This window comes from Nyctibius grandis, chromosome 13 (assembly GCF_013368605.1).
Source record: "Nyctibius grandis isolate bNycGra1 chromosome 13, bNycGra1.pri, whole genome shotgun sequence".
In the NCBI taxonomy this organism is placed as follows: Eukaryota; Metazoa; Chordata; class Aves; order Nyctibiiformes; family Nyctibiidae; genus Nyctibius; species Nyctibius grandis.
The window spans coordinates 16676380-16697111 of NC_090670.1; the positions used below are offsets into that span (position 1 = coordinate 16676380).

The 20732-nt window shown below is 37.9% G+C and overlaps 1 protein-coding gene across 2 annotated transcripts in view; it reads right to left on the reverse strand.

The window, feature by feature from the left end:
* The window catches only part of TENM1 (teneurin transmembrane protein 1), a 250817-nt gene that overhangs the window by 51107 nt on the left and 178978 nt on the right, over positions 1–20732 (reverse strand). For both annotated transcript variants that reach the window (XM_068412163.1, XM_068412162.1), the window contains 5 exons: positions 20161–20428; positions 15284–15427; positions 10339–10588; positions 9391–9411; positions 5031–5263 (listed from right to left, as the gene is read on the reverse strand). In XM_068412163.1, coding sequence (XP_068268264.1) covers positions 5031–5263; positions 9391–9411; positions 10339–10588; positions 15284–15427; positions 20161–20428 — 916 coding nt within the window. The remainder of the gene's footprint in view (positions 1–5030; positions 5264–9390; positions 9412–10338; positions 10589–15283; positions 15428–20160; positions 20429–20732) is intronic.

The following is a 20732-nucleotide window of genomic DNA, read 5'->3' on the forward strand; positions in this document are numbered from 1 at the left end:
TAGTTATTTATAGGTTACCATAATACACCACTCAAAATACGATTCAAATGATTTGTAGTCTGTTGCTTTGTGATCTTTGTCATCTTTACTTCATTACTGTCTCAGTACTAGCGGCAAAATATTCAGCAGTTCTTTGTCAGCTGGAACACGACTTCAGTACTTGCACTTCAGTGTTATTCTCTTTAGATGTGTTAACAGCAGAGTTGGAGCAAACAGCATTTTTAAGTACTGACTGAAAATGTTCTCCTTCTAGTCTGAGATGGGATGACTGGGGTCATACTGCTGACAATGGTTAGCAGAAAAGTGAATAACTTACGCATTCAGGTGAAGGTTGGATGAAATTTAGGAAAACTTGCTGTCCAGAAAGTTTACCTTAAATGTTCTACAAGATTCCCAGACTCCTGAAATCGTGGGTAGATAAGACTACTGAAGAGAAAAATAAGGACTAGATTTTGCTGAATCAAAAATGGCATGAGATGAATTTTTTGCTGGTTCTACAATGCATACATGACAATGATTCAAGGCTGCAAATCACCTTCGTTTGTCTACTTCTTACTTTATATATTGCTAATGAAACATCTCACCCCATTCTACTTTCCTTTTCGAACCGTATAGAAATGTTGAAAAGGTCTTAGGAATTTATAGAATAGCAAAGATTGCTGAATAAATAGTATTGATCATTACCTATGGCAAGGGGGTCTTGTTTTCACATAAGGCTGTATCAGGAATTTGGTCTGCACCCTGCTGAAGGTAACAGGAATCTTTTAGCTGAGCAGGAGGAGGCCCTAAATGGGCTACTGTCATTTGACAAATGTAAAGGTTTAATCTGAACAGTTGTTCTTACAGCTTTATTTACTTTAGGAAGTATTGCTGCAGATGGTGAGCAACAAGACTGATTATTTCAGGATGTAAGCTACTGGGGAGAATGCATTTTCAAAACCATGTTTTTTTTAAAAGTAGTATTTCCTTAGTAAAGTAATTTCTAGCAAAATGAATAAAACTACACTGCAGAACTGATTTTTAATTTAGACTTTCATTTGTGTTGCTAGTTTGTGGCCATGGGTCTGAGTGAAAAAGGTTCTTTGCTACAGCTGTGTATAAGGTATTTTTATGCATGGGATTTAGAACTTACTCCAACCTTCTACATTTCCCTGGTGCTAACTTTGAGGTCACTGCATCTGTAGTAAGGTCACTGCACTGCATTCAAGTACTCTGTACTCAGTGTGCAGTTTTTAATTTCTTGAGGCACTGACTGTACACATGGCTTGCCCAGGCAGTGTGTGCATCTGTCTTCTAGTTCTAGAGTCTGGTCTGGACCCAGGCTCAAAAAGCAGACACTGCAGGGCATTAGATGCTTACAGCTTTGCATTTAGTGCTTGGTCTTCCAAGTGTTGTAAATAGCTTCTGATGCTCAGGGTTCAATGCAAAAGTTAGTTTGTGTTTCCACCACAGCTGTCGTGTGTGAATGCTCCGAGGTGGTCACAAATACAGGGTAATTGAAATCAGATGTTAATCTAAGACACTTTTCTTAGTATATTGACGGGGAGACACTGTAGCTCAGCAAAAATGTGGTAACTCGATTGTCTCAGCCTCTCATTGCCTCTGTCAATTAAGCTTGGAAAGTCAAATCTATTTACATGTCTAAAGCCCACTGATTCCAGAAGGGCAGGGTAGGTAACTGTTTAATGCCTTTGATCCAGGCATTGGCTTTGCAGTGCTAAATAGAACAACTCCCAGGTATTTCTATTACTTTTAGTGCTTCTTACTGCTCCAATACTCAGTGACTAATCTAGTTAAAATCAGAACACTATCCCTTAGTGCCTTATTATAAACACTAATCCAGATTGTTTAAATGATAGTGTTGGTTACTAGATGTGCCATAAATACTTTTTATCAAAAAAATCCCCAAACCCACCAAACAGAATTCTCCACCCCAAAATTAAAATCTGTTACTTGGTAAAGTTCAAGTGATTGGAATTCAGTCAATGATTAATATCTTGTGTAGTTACTTCTTCATTTTCAATATAATCTTGTGTAATAAATGTGTTCAGCTTGTCACAGATCTTATTTTATGTCCACACCTTGTATCATTTCACATTCTGCTTAAGTACTTGGGTCATCTATTACATGACTCATTAGTCTGAGATCTCTACAGAATTAAAGAAAGTTGCAGTAAAAATAATATATTGAAGTTCGAATTTCAACTACATCACCCATGCATGTTTAAAAACATCTTTCAAAGTCAGCTGAACATACAATAGTGCAAGATTAATGTCCGCTAAGCCCCATCTCTAGTCCTTCACAGAGAAGTGGGAACAGACTGAACAAAGCTACACGTTTGTTACCTGCAAAACAAAAGTTGTGGAAAGCAGATATGTTTTCCTGTCTGGCATTTAATTCCTGGTCACTAGGCAAAGGTCTTGCCAAATAAAAGTAATGAGAAATAAAAGTTGATTAAAGCCTTAAATAATTAAATAATCTAGGACTCTCCCAAAACCTACCTGCATGCCCACCGAAGCAGAAAAATCGTTATGAGTTCAAAAAAGTTAAAATGGCATTTGAAGCAACTTTCGGAAAAGTAAGTAAGAAAGAGTATTTGAATTTCCACTTATTTACATACTTCTGAGGATGTTACCAAACAGGATTAAGTTTCACAAGTGTCACACACTAGGTGTTTCTTATCAGTTTTGCAAATGGATAAACTGAGTCGGATAGATAAGCCCTTACTCAGAGTAACAAGCAGCCGGTAGCGAAAATGAGAATACAACTTTCGAGCTGTAGCTAACCAAGGTCAGATGGCCACTAAATGGATTTCTTTCTCAGACATTACCTTTCTACCAAGTAAGAGGTAAATTTATTTTTCATTTATAACAGGAAAAAAGGGAATACTCAGGACAAAAATAAGGCAGCAAATGGAAAAAACAAACAAACAAACCCCAGCTAAACGTTTTTCTATATCAGCTTAAAAAAATAAATGCTAATCTTGTCTGGTCACTGAGTAATACAAATGATTATATTTAATAATGTCTTGGCAATAACTGTCTTTATCTGCATTATCAGGTACCTATTTTTGCACTGTAAAAATTTCAGAGGTGAGAAATTAGAAACAATTTATTTCTGTGGTCAAATACTATATAACATTGTGTTGCTCTGTGTTCAAGTATTTTTAAATGTGGGTAAGATGTCGGTGAGTCTGTGGACTCATGAAAATTTTTGTCAGTGCTTCTTATCTCCTAGAAAAGTATTTTTGTGTATACTGTTTGAATGTAATTTCAGTAGAAATGTGATGTCTTCTGACTTGACAATTATTCCAATAACAAGCAAAAGAAGTGATCCAAAATTATCTCAAACTGTATTTAAGTATGTGAGACTTTCAGGTTGCTTAACGAACAATAGATCTATGGCTACCAGGCAAGTACTTCCTACTACTTTCCAAGGTTATTCAATCTCTTACAGTTTAGAGGAAAACAAGGACAGGCACTTTTAAGGCCATTAGATAATACACAGCTAATTGTTCATACTGTGCTGGTGACTACAGGTGGATGCTGCATTTTGCTAGGCCCTGGACAAAAAGAGCATGTGGTACTCCACAGTTCCTTGAGATTAAAACCCAAAGCATAACAAATCCAACAATTTCAATCTGATGTAATCTAGAGCAGATGTGTAACTCAAAAAGCAGCTCGGAGCCATTGCCTGAATTCGCCAATATATAAGCCATTGCCTGCTAACAGTTAATTTTTTAGTATTTGCTGGCTGTCCCAGAACTCATTGTACTTTTATTCCTATTAATTTCTTTAAGACTAGAACCTTCTGTTAAGGAAGCCAGCTATGCATGGGTATTTTTAAAGTAAATAGCATATTATAAATTTTTATCAACATACTTCTCCAATAAGAAAATAAGGTAGAACAACTAATTGTATTGTAATTAGATATAATCAGTTGCAATCAGCAACAAAACATTGATCATTTTCCTGCTAAAGCATCTGAAAACCTTTGTTTTCTACTATTTGTAGAATTGATTCATTACATTAATTAGCTGCCTGAAGATTAACATTTATTTGTACTTACCTCCTATCACTAAAGACATGTTAAAGTCACTCTATAATTACAATGTGTCTCTTGCTAAGCCTTAAAACAGGATTATTTGCTTGTCTTAGAGACGTTTCTACCTGGATATAGATTCTAATTTCCTACTTATATACAGCCCTCCTTTATTAGCTCACGAAAAATAATGAGAACCCTTCCTCAGAGTTAGTCATTAGGAGGGAGCGGTGTGCTACAGGGGGAGCATGCTAAAAGCCCACTCAGGGCTCTGCTGTGGGAGCTGCTGAGTACCCTTTGTTCCAGGGATTTCAGTGGGAGTTGAGGGTGATCCAGCTGCTTTAGAGCACCAAATCCAGAGACTTTATCACAGTTCTAATGCACACTGCAAGGGGATTAGTTGTGGCGCTGGTGGGGATTCAAAGCTTCACATGCGTTTTGCCTGTGACAATACAGGACGTATTCTGACAGGAAGGCTACAGCAAAATGCTTATTCCACCTGCAGTAGGCGAGATGCTCATATTTTGCAAAGTGCATTTAATGAGGAAGGACAAACTAGAGTTCCAAATAAACTTGATTTTGCTGGCTGATTTGAACAGCCCTGATTTAACGTGTATGAGTAAGCTCCATTAACATTACAAGAGTCACCTGAATGCATAAAATCTAAAAAATGGACTTTGGAACCATATTATTTGCTTAAAAGTTAAATATAATTAAATGCTGTCACCTTGCAATAGAAAGGTAGTAACAAGGAAAGAGCATTTCAGCGGATGCTAGCTGGAGCCTGCTGCTCATGCTACTGCCTTATAAAGGACTGGTTGTATTAAAAACATGAGTGAGCTTTATGAAATTATTTGGCTTGCTTATAGTTGGGTTAAATCATCACGTCAGACCCATTTTTGTACATCCAGTTGCATCTGAGTTTCTAAATAATGGAAGGAAATGACAGATGACCAACACTAAGTACTTCAGATAGGTTCTTTTCTTACCTCTTGGACTGTTGAGAGAGGCCTCGGATGCCTTTCCACCATCTCCACAGTGACTCTGGTCAAATGGAAGGCACTGATCTCCTGTTCCTGCCACCACATCTGCATTTTTGGCTAGATCCTTTGTTTCAATGAGAGATTTTGCTTTGTAGACTTTTCTGGTGTTGGTATCCGACAAGTAAAGGGACTCTGACACTGGATCAACGGCCAAGTAATATTTATGTGCAGGGCTTGTACTAGAAGAGAAGAGAACAGTGTCAAAGTTAAATTGTTTTTCTTTTTAATCTCTGTTCATGGTAGCATAACACTTCTGAAGACATCTGTTCAATGATTTGGAGATGACAGAGGCATAAGTGAGACCAACTTTAATGTAGTTCATGCAAGCACCACCGCTGAGAGGGAAGGAACCAGTGCTAGCTGCAGCGCCTGACCAGCCAACTATGTACCAGGTAGTGAGCTTATGCAGAGAGTGGTATTGGTGGAGTTACTCTGTCCATTACTACCAAGCTACCCAGTATAAAGCTAACTGGAGTGACTTTAGTTTGGTTATAATTATTACAATCAAAAGCAAGGTAATTTTTCTATACCTGCTAAGTCCTAGTACTCTTGGCACTGAAAACAAATCTATGACTTGCAGCAAAGTGAATCACAGACTATTCTACATGGGCAGAAATACCCACTCTTGGTTATTTTTATCTGTTTCTAAACCTTAGGAAATATGAAGGTGTGAAATATGCTGCCTTAATTCATGCTGACTGTATTGTCAGGGGCAAGGCAGAAGGCCAAGTACTGTCAGTACAACTAGGCTTGAATTAGTGCACCATAATTCATGCACTGAAGTGCCTTATTGAGATTATAAAATGTTATTTTAAAAAATATTTACATATGTTAACTAAATGGTGAGGATCATAAATTCTAATTGGAGAACTGGGCTGTATCTTATTAACCAGTAAGACTTTTTGTTTCTATGAGCGGAAAGTCAACCTCCAGTTTGAGGAAATTGTCTAAGCACATGGCACACCATGCCAGTGTCTGGAGCCTGGTGAGACTACAGTATAGTCTTGATTATAAAATAAAATCAAAATCCAGATTAAGTGTAGATCCTTTAAATCACACAGTTTGTTACTGAAATGGTGGGAGACAGGCACAGGTAGAGTGGTGGCCAATGCCTGGCAGAGTGTTTTGGTGCTCAGACAGTACTTTTACCACTGCCATGTTTCTTGGTGGAGAGGAGGAGATTTCTGATAGGTGGTTGGGCAAGACACTGACCTGCCCCCATCCCCTGTAACTCTACATGGGACTTTCCTATCTGCTCTGAAGATTAAAAAGAGTGTTAAATTTCTACTTTTCTTTTGTTAAAGAGACTTTTTATTAACATTGGTACAATTAACTAACACTTAAGATTGCTCCAACAAAGTTAGGGAACGAGTTACTCCTCTCAGCTTTGTCAGTTCTGTTTGTGGTGAGTTTGACAACACTCGGTGTACAGCTGCTTCTGCAGGGTTGGGTTTTCATGCCACAACAAACCAGGAGAAGAAGAATCTAGATAAAACAGAACTGAAGAACTGGCAGAGGCTCCAGGACAGACAGGTAATGTCGGAGATGATACTGATTTATTTTACTGATTTGATTTCAGGTTGATGGAGCCTCTTTAAATATGAAGTTTTTGCTTGGCTGAGGCAGATACTAAGCTTTATTAATCATCTGTTAGACAATTCTACCTTACTGAGCAATGTTGCAAAACAATGTAAAAATTACTTACCAATATCTTTTGCTTTAGCAATCTACTGAGTATATATTACTAAAAAACTTCTGACAGATGGTCTGCTGAAATCTTATTCCATTTATAAGTGATAAGGCTAATGCTGTACCATGATAAATGTGATAGAGTTTGGGCCTATTTCTCAGTTCTCATTCTCCATCCAAAAAGGGACAGAAACTACTCAGCCTCTGAGGACTGGGCCACAAGCTAGATGAGCTTAAAGCTGACCTTAGTCATAAACATCTATAAAAGACAGAAGGGGGAAATACAAGAAAAGAGGTATTCCCACAGCTGGCAAACAGATATGAAACCCAGTCCAAGGAAACACAGGGAATGAGAAGACAGTGGTATGATGAATGATGAGTAAAAGGATGAATTAAAGGCAATTAATGCCTAATCACATATCACCAGTATTATAAAATTGTGTTTGTTGAAAACATTAAGAATCATTTGTGCTTTCTGGAGTGAGCTCAGAAGAGACTGGCCAGCCAAAAGATGACTTTTTATTAAATTTTTATTAAAATACTTCTGTGGAAAAACTTGCAAGGAGAATTCTAGATGTTAAATATATTGTTCATCATGCAAAAACTGCAGGGAACTAGGGGTCGTTATATACGCTCCTTGTAGACATATTTTCTGTCGTCCTTGTCATTGCATTTAATAGACTGACTGTTGATGTTTATGCTTAAAGCTTTGCACACTAAAATGTTTAAAGAGTATTAGTAAAAAATGGAACAAAATCAAATGCTATCTTTGCAAAGTTTGCAATCAAATCTAAAACTGAGTTTATTTAAATTAGCCTATTAAAAACTGTATCAAGTAGACTAGGACTTAGAAAGAATCTTTCCAGAACAAGTTATTACTACCCTGTAGTAAATTTTTTCCCTATAACCTCAAAGCCTAGTCTCCATTTTTACCAGTTATTAAACAGCTTTGTAATTTCTTATTAAAATCTTGATGACAAGAAAAACAAATGGGATAAGTTGTTTTTAAAAAGTAAAAAAAATAAGATCAGTGGCCTTCTCTGTTTATTGGTCTCCAAACTCCATCCCTTTTTACACAGTATTTTCTTTGTCCCAGTAAAAAAAAAACCCTTTTCCCCTGCTCTTTTGGAGACTAAAAGTTGTGTTGAGGAACTGGATTTTGAAGTCTTTTCCTCCTTGGACTGTCATGAGCCTCTGACACCTTTTAGTTGTTGCTTCCACATGTTTCTTTGAGCATCCTAGAAATTTCCACTATGACTATGGCCTTTACAGCCTCAAGAGAACAGCATGCAGTGGGACTGCTGAGTACTCCCCCATAACCTCTAAGACTACATTAACTTCAAGTGATTTCCTCCAATTTTCCACAGATTTCATTTGGACAGAATAGTGACACAGGCAATTATTATTGTAATTAATAGGGCTGGGTGCTTGAGTATTGTCACAACTTGATTTAATTAAAGTTTAAGTTCACCTCAAGAAACTAGTACTAGTGAGCAGGTATTAAAAATATTCTACTTTACAAAAGAAACCCCTGAATTTAAAACCTGATTCATGTTCTGAATGCATTACAGAGTAAATAAGTTCAATTTGCTTCTTTTCTTTATTTTACAAAGTTACTGGTCAGTTTAGCATGAAGACAAATGGAAAAAAATCCTTCAGTTAAAAAACATAGAGCCTTGCATTTACCAACTCGGAATTATTCTTTCTTTCTAAGTTTTCATTGTAAAATATGAGATGTGACATCATCTGTAAGGAGGCTGGCAAATAATCTAAAGCATTCAATAGCATTCTTGTGGCTAAAGCAAGTCATTCCAACCTGTACTCTCATCCTGCAAACACGTGTTTAGTTCACATTCCCCTTCCTACTATGCCATTAAGTTACCAGCTTAGGTTCTACTAGTGCTGGTTTATGTATCTCCTTTAAGTACTGAAATGTTTGTTTCTAAGGATACAGAGTGCCTTGCTATCTCTTTCTAGCCTGCAATGTCATTTCTGCAGGTGGATTGTTATAACCAACTCGCTCACAGTCTGTTGCAGAAGCCTCATGTGCAACGTTCATTCTTTTAAAGCAATCCCTACATGGCAATGCCAAAATGCTAACTGGAAAGGGGGAAGCCACCTGCTTTTGCTTTAGCTGGAGCAGCAAGGACTGAGCTGTGACACAGTGTCCTCAGTGCTGGGGCCTGCTGTTCACCCTCTAACTGTGGCAAATGTTAAAGTTTGTAGTATTCTAGAACTGCTAAAGCACAGTCCTCTTGTGTGACTCTGAAGCCTTTATTATTTCTTTGTTGCTAAAACTCCAGTTTTCTTGGCTGGCTATATCTATGATCATTCAAACACCACGTGAAATGCATATGACAGCTATGAAATGCATTCCCAGCTTTTGGGTTTAAACCTCTCCATCTCTGCCTGGTGATCAGCAAACTGATTTTTAGAGGGAGACTTCATTCCTTCAAAGGGAACAAATCAAACCTACTTTACTATAAACAAAGGTGAATTTGATTAACATTTGTATTTATTATACTCAGAGTCTTGCGTTATATCCAGACTTCTAAAAGGACTTTTGTAAGACTCTCTTCAAACATGGTTCACATACTACTGACTGTGTTTTACTTACCTGTGTCTTGTGTCTCTATTCCTAGTAAGACAGATCGGTTCAGGTTTAAAAAAAAGAAAAAGACAAGAAATGTTAGTCCTCAACAAAACTGTATTCTTTGCGTAACTGCTCACAGAGCTACATCCCAATAACAAAAATTGTTTATCCTGTTACTCAGTATTATTTCTTTCTCTCAAACCGCTTCCTTTCCACAGCCCACACATTGTCAAGTTAATTCAGAACAATCAGCACACAACATCACCAGCAATGTTAGCTAGTTGGAAATTCATGGGTGCTAAGTCAGAGAAGTTTAGTGTATCAGTGTCCAAAATCTCTCCTGCCTTCCCCTCTGGCCCTGAAAGGGAATGGGAAGCTGGAGTCGTAATTACAGAGGAGTCATTAATGGTGGCACCGGCCCAGCCTGAGACATGTCAGTCTGCAGTGCCAGGTTTGCTCTTGTCTGCTTAAACTCATGTCACATCCTTTGTTACAGATGAGGAACAATTTAATTGTGTTAATTTTAAACATGGTAAGTCTATATTCAGCCATAATGCTGTGACCTGACATGATACTGCACGTATTTTTTATTGAATTATGGGGTTTTCTTCAAAAATATACTTCATGGCATATTTTAACTTTTTTGAGAAAATGTATGAAAAATCTCACAGGAAGAAAAATTTGCTCTATTAACTCTGCACTTTGTAGAAGTTCATTATGCAAAACCTGTTCCACATCTACGCTGGTTTTAAGGGCCACATAAGATGCCCTTTTTAACTGATGACCTTAAAGTAAGTGTAAGTTTCCTGATGAGTTTGTTCAACAGTCGATGAGAAATACGCTCGCAAGGCAACTAAATGTGGCTGCTTCTTTAAGTCATAAGTGAAAAAAGATTCACTGTAGTTTTCACAGGCATATCACAGTCAGGATAATGAACACTATTCAGAGACAGTTAATTATTTTTTTTTTTACCTTAATTCTAATATACCAATTGAGTTTCCAGAGGGAAAGATCCGTCTGACAAAATTGAAGTCGCCGACATACACGCTACCATCAGGCCCAGAAGCAAGAGCCACTGGGGCAAAGAGTTTGCTGTTGAGCGCAAGACCGTTGCAGTTGGAGCAAGAGACACTTCTTTGGTGTCCATTGCCCATCACAGTTGAGATGACTGGTGGCTGCTGGGAAATGAACATGTTTTCACCATTTCCTTTGTGTACAATTCCTAAGGGGAGGGAGGGCAGAAAACAGTGACAAAAAAGCAAACGTATAGCATTTAAACTATCCCGCAGTCTTGGATTATGCAATCCTCTAGGAAATCAGATTACCAAAACAGCAACAAACATTGGATCTTTTAAAGCCTACCACAGGGTTCCACTTATCTCTTCCAATTTTGTTCGGTCCCAAGCTTCACCATCACCATTTTGTCGATTAGTGGTTAGTGGCTATTTTAAAAGCCAACATCATGAGGAGAACTCACAGTTGGTTAATGCTTTAACAAATTGACTGTTAATTGCAGTGCTATCTGATTTCTTGGGGATTACTACTTTAATATTCATTTTATTCATAAATTTTTATTAGGTAGCAGAGGAATTTCTTAGGCAGTTTGAATATTTAATTAAAGGAGATTAATAGCAGCACTACTACGCATTTTTCACAGAAGAGCACTGAGTGGCAGTACAAAATCAATATTCAAATTTAAATGTGAGTCCTTCATGGTATATAAAAATGGTGCCAAGTGCAGCAAAGCCAAGTTCAGTCAAGGAGTAATTCTGAGGCATAAGTGGATTTCTTACCAGCAAGAATATATTAAGTTCTGCCATAAATTTTAAAACAACTTTCCAGTGTGTCAATATTGTAGCATTGCTCTGCAGCATATGTTGTTGAAAGTCTTCCCTGCTGCTAGGCTGGTGATACCAGAAATCAGTACAAACGTGTATTTTTATCAATCTGATAGCTGTAGTGTTTATTTTAAATAACAATGTGGTAATACAGTTAAGAGGTACCTTTAAAATGACATATTGTAAGATTTTATCTATTTTCCACTCAGAAATAGCCATCGTTTTAGACAAAGTCCAAAATCTCGTTTCCCTTTGAAAGCCCAGTATGTGGGCTCAGAAAAGTGGCACGATTAAAGGAATAAACATAAGGGAATATACTTTCTGGAGGACTCTTACACCGGGAAATGAGCATGTTCTAGATACTGCAGGAAGTACATGTTGAGACACGTCTGAATTCTCCCTGTATTTATGTACTGACTTTACCAACTTTTGTTAAACGATTTTTTTGTGGCTTTCAGGTAAGTCTGAAGTGAAAATTCTCCTTGTAAATTACTGAGTGTTGCCATAACTATTTTGAAGGGAATTATATTTTAAAAACATTATTTCTGAACAGTAGAGGACTGAATACAGTTACTTGTTTGAACATTGGCTTAAAAAAAGCATCTTGGAAATACGCCAGTAAAATTAATGGCAATATCCTCCCTTACGCACCAGATAAAAATACTTCTCAATGAAGATGCTGCCTTTTGTCTGAAGTTAACAATGTAATGGTAATATTTCAACTGCCTCATCCAAATGCCAGTAAATAATTAGGGCTCTGGAGAATATGTTTTACTGTCAATAAATGTAGGCATGTGCTTAATTTCAGGCTTTTGAGCTGCTGCTTTAATTTTAGCCGGTGCTGTGTTGCACCGGGGCTGAAATTACCGTAAAACATGAAGTCCCTGTAAAATTACTCCTCCTTCCCCCAGATAAATAAAAATGGAATCAATACACTTGCCCATCAGAAGAAAAATCTAATTCAGAGAATACTCTGAAAAAATCAGTTAATAGCACACTCATTTGTATTCATGAGATATACGTGCCTTTAAAAGGACTCTATACAGGAACTAGTATTTATAGTATGTGTTCTATTCTTGATTATGAGAAACGCCCCGAAGATCTTCCAAAGTGACCAAAACCTTTGTGTTAGAAAACATTAAACTCTAATCATGTCATGAATTAGAAGTGATCAAACCTCTAAACTGGAGGGGGGGGGAAAAAAGCGGGAAAAGAACAGTTTAGTTCAGCTGCGAACAGGATGTGACCCTCTGTTAACCTAACAGTCAGACTGATGCAAAACCATATATATTTAGAAAGCCTGAGTTTCCAGTGACAGCCACATTGGAACAATATATGTTATTTCATATGTATGCAGCTGGAATCGGACATCTTTCTTTTCTTTCTTTTTTTTTAAAGATACTTACATCTGGCAATTGAACACAGTTTTTACTTGCTCTGGTTTCTGCATGTCAATACTTGTACCTCTACAGCTTAGACTGTGCTATGAAGTGCAATTCTGTAAAACCGCGTCTATTTATTTTTACAACTTTTCTGTTGTATTTAGTTTATTTTGTAACATCTCTAAAATGAATAAGGAGGGAGGTAAGCATACCCACCCTGTCTCTGAGTAGGAACATTGCGCACAGCAGCAGACCTGCTGGAAAACAAGGCTTAGTGGCTGAAGTTAGATATAAGCTCTTCAGGACTAGTTAACTAACCAAGCAAAGTGCTTCTAGTTTAAGTTTGAAAACAAAATTGTAATTTGCAATAGAGAATTTCTAGAAAGACATTTATGTTACATTCCAGTGCTATTTCTGTAGTCAATCCACTGATGGTGTTTCAAAAACAGATGCAAGTTTCATGCTTCTGAAAAGAGCAGCTCTTCATACATACAGAGGGAATGCTTTAATTAAAGTCAAAAATCTCAATATCTTAATATTCGAGAAGGCTACTCATGGTTTTCATTTCACTCACTGTGGCATTGAGATAAGTCTGAAATGTATAATGCTAAGTTTGAATCACATTCTTGTTCTTATTTAAAGTACAGTTTACATATCTGAAATGGAAGAGCAGTTCACTAGTTTCTAGAGAAGACCAGAAGCACGCTTGTTAACACAGTTCATTATTTGGTTTTGTTGCTTTAATACCACCCTACAGGCTGCTCTGTTAGGTGTGCACTAGCTATGGTATAGTCATTGTTCTTCTCTTAACTGCTTTTTGAGTTCCTATGTATGAGCCAGGAGAGCATGCTCAAAGCCCATTATAATCAAGAGGAACATCTGAGACATCAGTGAGCTCTGGCTGGGCTTTGTCATCCTCACTGGAGATGCTCTCACTTGCAAACTGTAAACAGAAGAGACCCACTGAGTTCAAGTCAGACATGCTTATGCTGTCCCCTCCCCAGTTTGTGCCTCTGTAAGTAATGAATAAAGCTGTTTAGCAGCTTTCCCCTGACTTCAGCCTTGATCATGCCCAGCACAGTGGAAATATGTGAGGAAGAGGAGCAGGTATAAGAAGCTGCACATTCCCCATCCTTGTTACTGGGTCAGGGTAGCGGACCGAGCCTGGATGATTTCAGAGGCGGTGGTGTATGGCTGACGGGTCAGTGCTCTCTGGGGTTCTCAGCCACACAGCTGAGACGGGGCCAGGAAGCAATTTGTCACCACATACCCCGTGCTCAGGAAAGCAATGACTTGGCCCTGCTCAGATTATAATCGTATACTTTACAGTATCTCAGAATATGTTAGTGCCTATGGGGTGAATTATCGCAGTAACCACTGCAGTTAGCACATAGTCATATAAATTGGAGTTACTGCCAGCAATTTAGTCTTGAAATTAAACTATGCAAGTGGTAAATTGGCACTAAGGAGTAGACTGTGGGGCTCGCAGTTGGGGGCTGAGCTGACTGAGGTCAGATTTCTCTTTGTGTTAAATGTCAATAGCTGGCATTTAAAAGAGACAATCTATACAAACCAATAAGACAGGGTATGAAAGAACCGCTGTTTAAAATGTCAAACAATTTTAAATCAAAACAGAAATCCAGATAATTTACAAACTAAATCTGACCTTTTGTATTTGGAATATTTATACTGTAGCTGCGCATTCAACAACAGAACTTGTAAAAACCTGACGGCCATATATCTGTGCATGAATCTTTGTTAACAGAAGTTTGCAGATGGAAATAGATTTTAGTGGACAGACTGTCAGCTGGAGCAAATTGAGAGAACTTTACAGAATCCAATACTCTGCTGATTTATAAGTGCTGAAATCTGACTCCAAGTTCTCTCCCCTCAGACAGTGAGATATCTGTTTATTGGCAAACCCATATTTTTCTAGTTGTCATAATTTATCTACAAGTATTGTTTTAATAATTTAATCCCACTAATTCCTGATTATAGATGCTAAGGAGAAAAATAAATACCCCCAGGAATAAAACAAAAGCCATGAGAAAACTGATTCAAGTCTCCACGCTTGAAGAATCTCTATGCAGGTTAATGTTATGACACCAAAAGCATTTACAGTTGTTTATTTCTAACGCTTTGAAAGGTGCCAGATTGCTTGTCCTGAAAAATAAACTTACTGTGCTTCTCCACAGAGCGGGCAGCCGCAAAAGCTTCAGCATACCGGACTGGCAGCGTGGTTTTGGAAGTGCTGCCTCTCACTCAGCTGGTCTGTTTTCCTGCATGGTTTGTTCTCCCTGGTGCTGTGATGCTACTAACGGAGGTTAGTCATAGGATGAATTAGGGGTGTAGACACTTCACTGAGAATATAACACTACAAACTGACCTAAAAGATGGTTATTTCTATACCAACAGTGTGAGGATGAACCCAATTAGTATGCTCTTTTTCCATCCAAACGGCCAAAACGTGTTAGCGAGCACAAGAATTTGTGATATTAGTGTTTAATACCTGGGAGCCAGAACATTAAAAATATCCTTTCAGGTGGCATTTACAGTTCAGTTCTCAATAAATGAGGGTGCACACTCAAACAAAGAGGATTACACATTAGGAAGTGTAATGCTTAAAATCTGAACAATTAATTCCTTTAAAATTTGTATTCTACTTCTGCATGGCTAGTTAATAAAGGAAGGACTTACCGCTTTGTGGATTTAACACATGGTGTTTGTTTATAGACCAGCCTCCCAGATTTGAAGCATCCATTTCAAAGCCTTGAAGGATTACTGTTCTCTTCTCCCACAGAATAAAATCAGGACATGTTTCATATTCATATCCCACCGACACTGCAAACAAATAATTACAGATCTATCAGTCTACCTTTTCCTCTGTGAACTACGAGGTAATTTTTCATTCCAGGCTTTGATATTCATCTCTCAAGTAACGATGCCACTAATTTTCCTCTGCCTGATTGCTATTGTTGAATGTTTTTTTTTTTAAAAAAAAGGGTTTTAAGAGATTAGTATGTTATTACAGGTATAGTTACTACTGTTTCAAAGCAGAAAATTTTCTGTTGTATCACTTATGGATTTCTTATGGAGTATAAATCTCTTCCAATGGCTCCTGACTTGTTTATTGCATTTCTGCTAATTACGTGAATAACAGCTTAAATAGAAAAAAATCCATGTTAAAACAAACTGAGTTTAATTTGTTTGCTAATTATAAAAACTGTAGTTATGCAGAAATGGATTGCCAAGCTGGAAATTTCTAGAATTAAACATCTTAACAGGCTTACACATCACATGGCTCCTCTCTACAGCTGGTCAAATACCTGCGGAAAATCTTGCATTTCCCTAAGGATGCTGAGTTTTGGTGGCACTCAAACTGACCAAAAAACCTTCCCTTTAGTACTTCAGTAAAACAAAAAAAACACTCTTCAAAATTCAATTTTGGTATCTCTAATATACCAACCTTTTTTTTTTTGAAAGTTATTTATCTCCTCTAGTTAACCTTTTTAGATTTCAGTGCAACTCATTCATTCATAAAGGAAGAATGTTATTTTGACCTAGGCAATATTGAGATAGTTCAGCCTTTTCAAAATAAAAGTGTCATTAAAAATATTTTAATTTCCATTAAATTAAAATTAAATTTCCAGTATTGGATGCAATCAAAACATTTTGACCAGCTACAGCAGGGAGCATTTGTGTTCGTAAGATAAATGTTTTATGGCAAACTGAAAGCTGTTCCTTACAGCAACTTCCCTTAGAGCTGCTTCACCATTTTAGCAGAAAGAACCTGTTTTTGCAACTAAACTCTGACTTTTAAAAATCACATCTCCTTAAGTACTGTAAATATTGTATGTTTCAAACTTTATAGGTTTCAGTGTGAGGGCCCAGCAGCCACTCTGTCCCATTTTTCTGTTACAGAAGTTCTTATGACTAATATCAGCAATGTTTCTGGGTAACTCCCTGGGCCGAGCGCCCAGCTCCAGGCATGGAGCTGCTTCTAGAACAGCCACATCCTGTGCTGGGATGAGCCATCAAGGTTCAGTAACCAAACACGCTATTTTCTAGGTGTCAATGCAGAGAGAAGATAAAGGGCAGATTTTTCCTATGAAGCAACCCCACACTTGCCACCTACACGTTAGCATCGTTACTCCATTCATGCACTTAACATATTCAATCCTGGGTCAGACGTGTATACTTGAAAAGAGTAAAGACCTATAGTTCAAAGTCACTCAGCCTGGCTCAGTGAACCATTACAGACCCACAGGACAGTTCATCAGCTGCTGCAAGGTACCATGCTGATGATACCCGGGTCAAGGGAGGTATAACAATTCACACCACCTGAGAATCTGTGCTGATGGATTCACAGTGGCACGTTCACCAGGACTGTAGTTAGCACTGTAAAGCGTCTGCTATTTGCGGCATACAGCTGCTGTTTCCGAGCTGCTGAATACCCTCTAGAGGTTATCAACCCCTTCCTTAAAAGTTCACTGTTCCCTGCTCTCATAGTTATTGTGCATAGCTGCCTTTGTGTCCCTTACCCGTGAGAGACACTTAGACATATGCTCACTTCATGTGTGTCTACAACTGTGTTTCTGTGTATACTTACACTTACAAAAGTAGTCTATGCTCCAAAAAGGAACAGCTGTGTAATCTTAAAGTAGGGTCTCCTGAAATATTTAACTGGAGGTACTGATGTACCATCCATGAAAATGTCCTCTGAATCATTTTGCATGCAAAGTAATCAAGGTGAAGCGTAACAATTGTAAAGTCAACCAAGTGACTGCAGTGCCACTTGAAAAATAAGTCTTTTGTTACAGGCAGGTTTTGCAAGATGTAATTTTGGAAGTAAACCAACAATCTCAGTCAGCTTACCCTCATTGTGGGGTGTTATTTTCTGGTCAAATTAATTTACAGCCTTTTTCTGAGGTGACTGAGCTTTCAGTGCATGGAGAACTGCAGTGACTGACTATGTTTTTTGGACACTAACAGCCAGCAAGTACAGTCCTTTGCAGTCTCCAAATGGATTTCAAAAGGTTTACTGAAATCATCTGTATCAAGTATCTATTCTTATCATACCGCTATTTAGAAAAATGAACGCTAATTTGTTAGTAGAGCCAGCATATCACAGTTTAAAGGCTGTTGCCAAAACACAGGTGAGAAATAAAAGACAAACAGGACAGTAACCTCTGCTTCAACCTCTCCTGAATATTTGTACTTATCAGCATCTTCAAACAACTAATACAATGAACTCAACCAAAGTAACAAGTAGAGTAAAAAACAGAGAAGACCTAAGCCTATTCTGCTTGAGAGCTGGTTTATATTCACAGCCAGAAGGGTTAGTCCTGGCACACCACTTCATGCTGCTCTGTGGGATGCAAGTGCTTGCAGGAGTAAGGATGAGCATGTATGGAGATCAATTTATTGAGGTTTCTACTGAAATCCTTCCATTTCCTCTGTTGAATTACAAAGGAACACAGACTTTACCACCAAGGTTTTGTGTGTCAACATCCACGTGATGTTTTTTTATTCAGAACAAAGAATGTTACTTTATCATCTCAGCTGTTACTCTGAGAAGTGAAAATGGCCTCTTGTTAGAGACTTGGGGACTAGACGAAGGCCAGCAAACATTTCTCCAACAAATTTAAACAGAACCACTTGTGTGTGGAAATATGCTCAGGAAGTCTTCTTTTCTGTAACTGGTTATGTGATCGCTGCTGTCAATAACCCCGAACGAAAATAAAGATGTTTATAGTATTTAGAAAACCAAAGACAGATGGTTGTATTCCTGAGTTCCAGGACTTCAACCTGCTGCAATTTAATTTAATTAAAATGAAAACTGAACAGAATGCATTATTAAATATTGGTAATATACTGGCAGAAGAAATTATTTTGACAAAAATTCATATAATGGATGCATATAAAGGTCCCCAAGTACTACAGTGTGTCAAATTAAATAACGCTTTATTGGAATCTAACAAAGCATGCTAACTATGCAATTAAAATATGAAGATTTTTACTTCTATTTTGCAAGAAGCATAATTAAACTAAACTTTAAGAAAAAAAATTAAGCACCAATTAAATAATTTAAAAGTTGTTATCCAGCACTATTGTGTAAACTTTATTCATATTTAAACATACACACTCATCTACTTCTAATTTGGGAATCTGTAACTACAGTATCATTTCACAAGATGTTATGTATTTCACTTGAATTGTTTTAAAGTCCAGATTCGTACTGGACTTCATGATCATCATAAGACTCTTAAACAATGCAGAGGGAGCAGGTATACTCAACGGTTCCCTCTCAAACATGTTGTTACCGTGCAGTGGCAGAGTGAATACAGGGCACATGTAGCTGTGCCGAGGAAAGCCCCAAGTGGCACCAGTGACCCATCTGGTCCTGCCTGATCACCCGTGGGAGTGCCAAAGGGCACACGGGAATTTTTGTTCATTTCTGGAGTCGCACAATTATGTATAAGTGAAGCCAACAACCCACTTCATACCTTCCCTCACTGCAAAATACTAGCAGGAATCTATATCTGCAATAGGCTAGGGCTAGATCTGCCCCCTAAGAAGGAGGTTTCATGGGCTGAAAAGGGCACTCCTGCTCTCCACCACGTGCCATACCTGGGATGTTCAGAGCCCTCTCTGGTGTCAGTGCCAGCACCTGACCAACCCCTTTGAAAAGTTGTTCACCCTTCTGAAGAGAGCTTCTGGCTGCCCCCCAGAACAGCATTTTCATATACGGAATGAGGAATGTTCCTTGCGAGGGTGGATGGCTCCATGTAGCCCTTGCTATTCTTGTTTTATAGCCCGCTATAACTCCCCTGACTTACAAAGCAAAACAAAACTGCTAAGGAAGTGCATAGGGCTTATTCACAATACTAAGCTTTGCTGGCAAGGTAAATAATCTTAATGGAAAGTATCTATAAGATTAGTCCATTAAGGAACATAACTTCAAATTCAATTAAAAAAATAGCAAGCCTTTTAAAAACCAAATAATGAAATTAATGAAAAGAATGGCTGGCTAAATAAAATGTATTTGCACAGACAGCACTTCTGTAGCAATGCTCAGAATAGCTGCTTGTGCTGCTTGGTAGAGAAAGCCTATGAAACATGATGATGTTCGTATAAACATCCTTAAACAACAAATCAAGAAGTTTTAACTGTTGGGCATGTGAAATGTAGTAAGAAAGGATGCCTAAAAGTTAGAATTTGGTAAACCCTAAGTGGAAATGACATTTTAAATGTCACAGCCAAAAAATGACAGAAACAATGACACACCAAAGGTCACATTCAAAGTAATGTTCAAAAACAAAGACAGCTGAATATAATGCCGTTAGTACATAACCATTCTCTGAGGGAAAAGGGGATTTTCAAATTGATTAAATTAGAAAGATGACATTGGAAGAACAAAAAAATAAGTGTTCTTAGGAAATCATATGAGTCACTTTAGCTAAAGAGGCATTTGATTTACAAGAATGTAAGTGCAGCAACAAAATTTATAACCCGTATTTCCCCAGCTTCATGTGCGGCAGCACTTCTGCTTACATCAAGGTGATTCTACATACCCATAGCCTCGGCCAGACCAGAAACCTTCTGTCCATATATATCTGTCTTATTCCAGGCAAATGTGTAGACCAAATTGGCTGCAGCAGGAAACCATTTCTGAAGCAGACGTCCTTCAACAGCAACTATCAGATGGACATTTTTCATTCCAGAAGGGATGGTTGTGTGTGTCAAAATAATGCGCAGCAAAGTTTTATACCCTGGTGTTCGACTGCTGAGATAACTCAGCTTCACAAAACTTGAAGGAATTGGGATTTCCTCCTGGACCACCTTGGAAAAAAGCCACATCATTATATCTACAGCCAAGAAAAAGGCAAAATTATAATAATAACAATAGGTGCTGCTTTTACATTTCACAGTCATGATGTGAGCACAGTACCACTTAAAACACTGATGGTTTTCGGTGTTTATTTCAGCAACAGCCAGGCATATTACAAAATATCCAATGCCGGAAACTGCTTGGTCAACTTACTGGATGGCGGTCTGTCTATTTTGATAAAAATCCTCTTCCTCCAATGCTTTACTCCTACCTACTGAGGAGCAAATACTATCTCTGTGGACATACTCGTACATA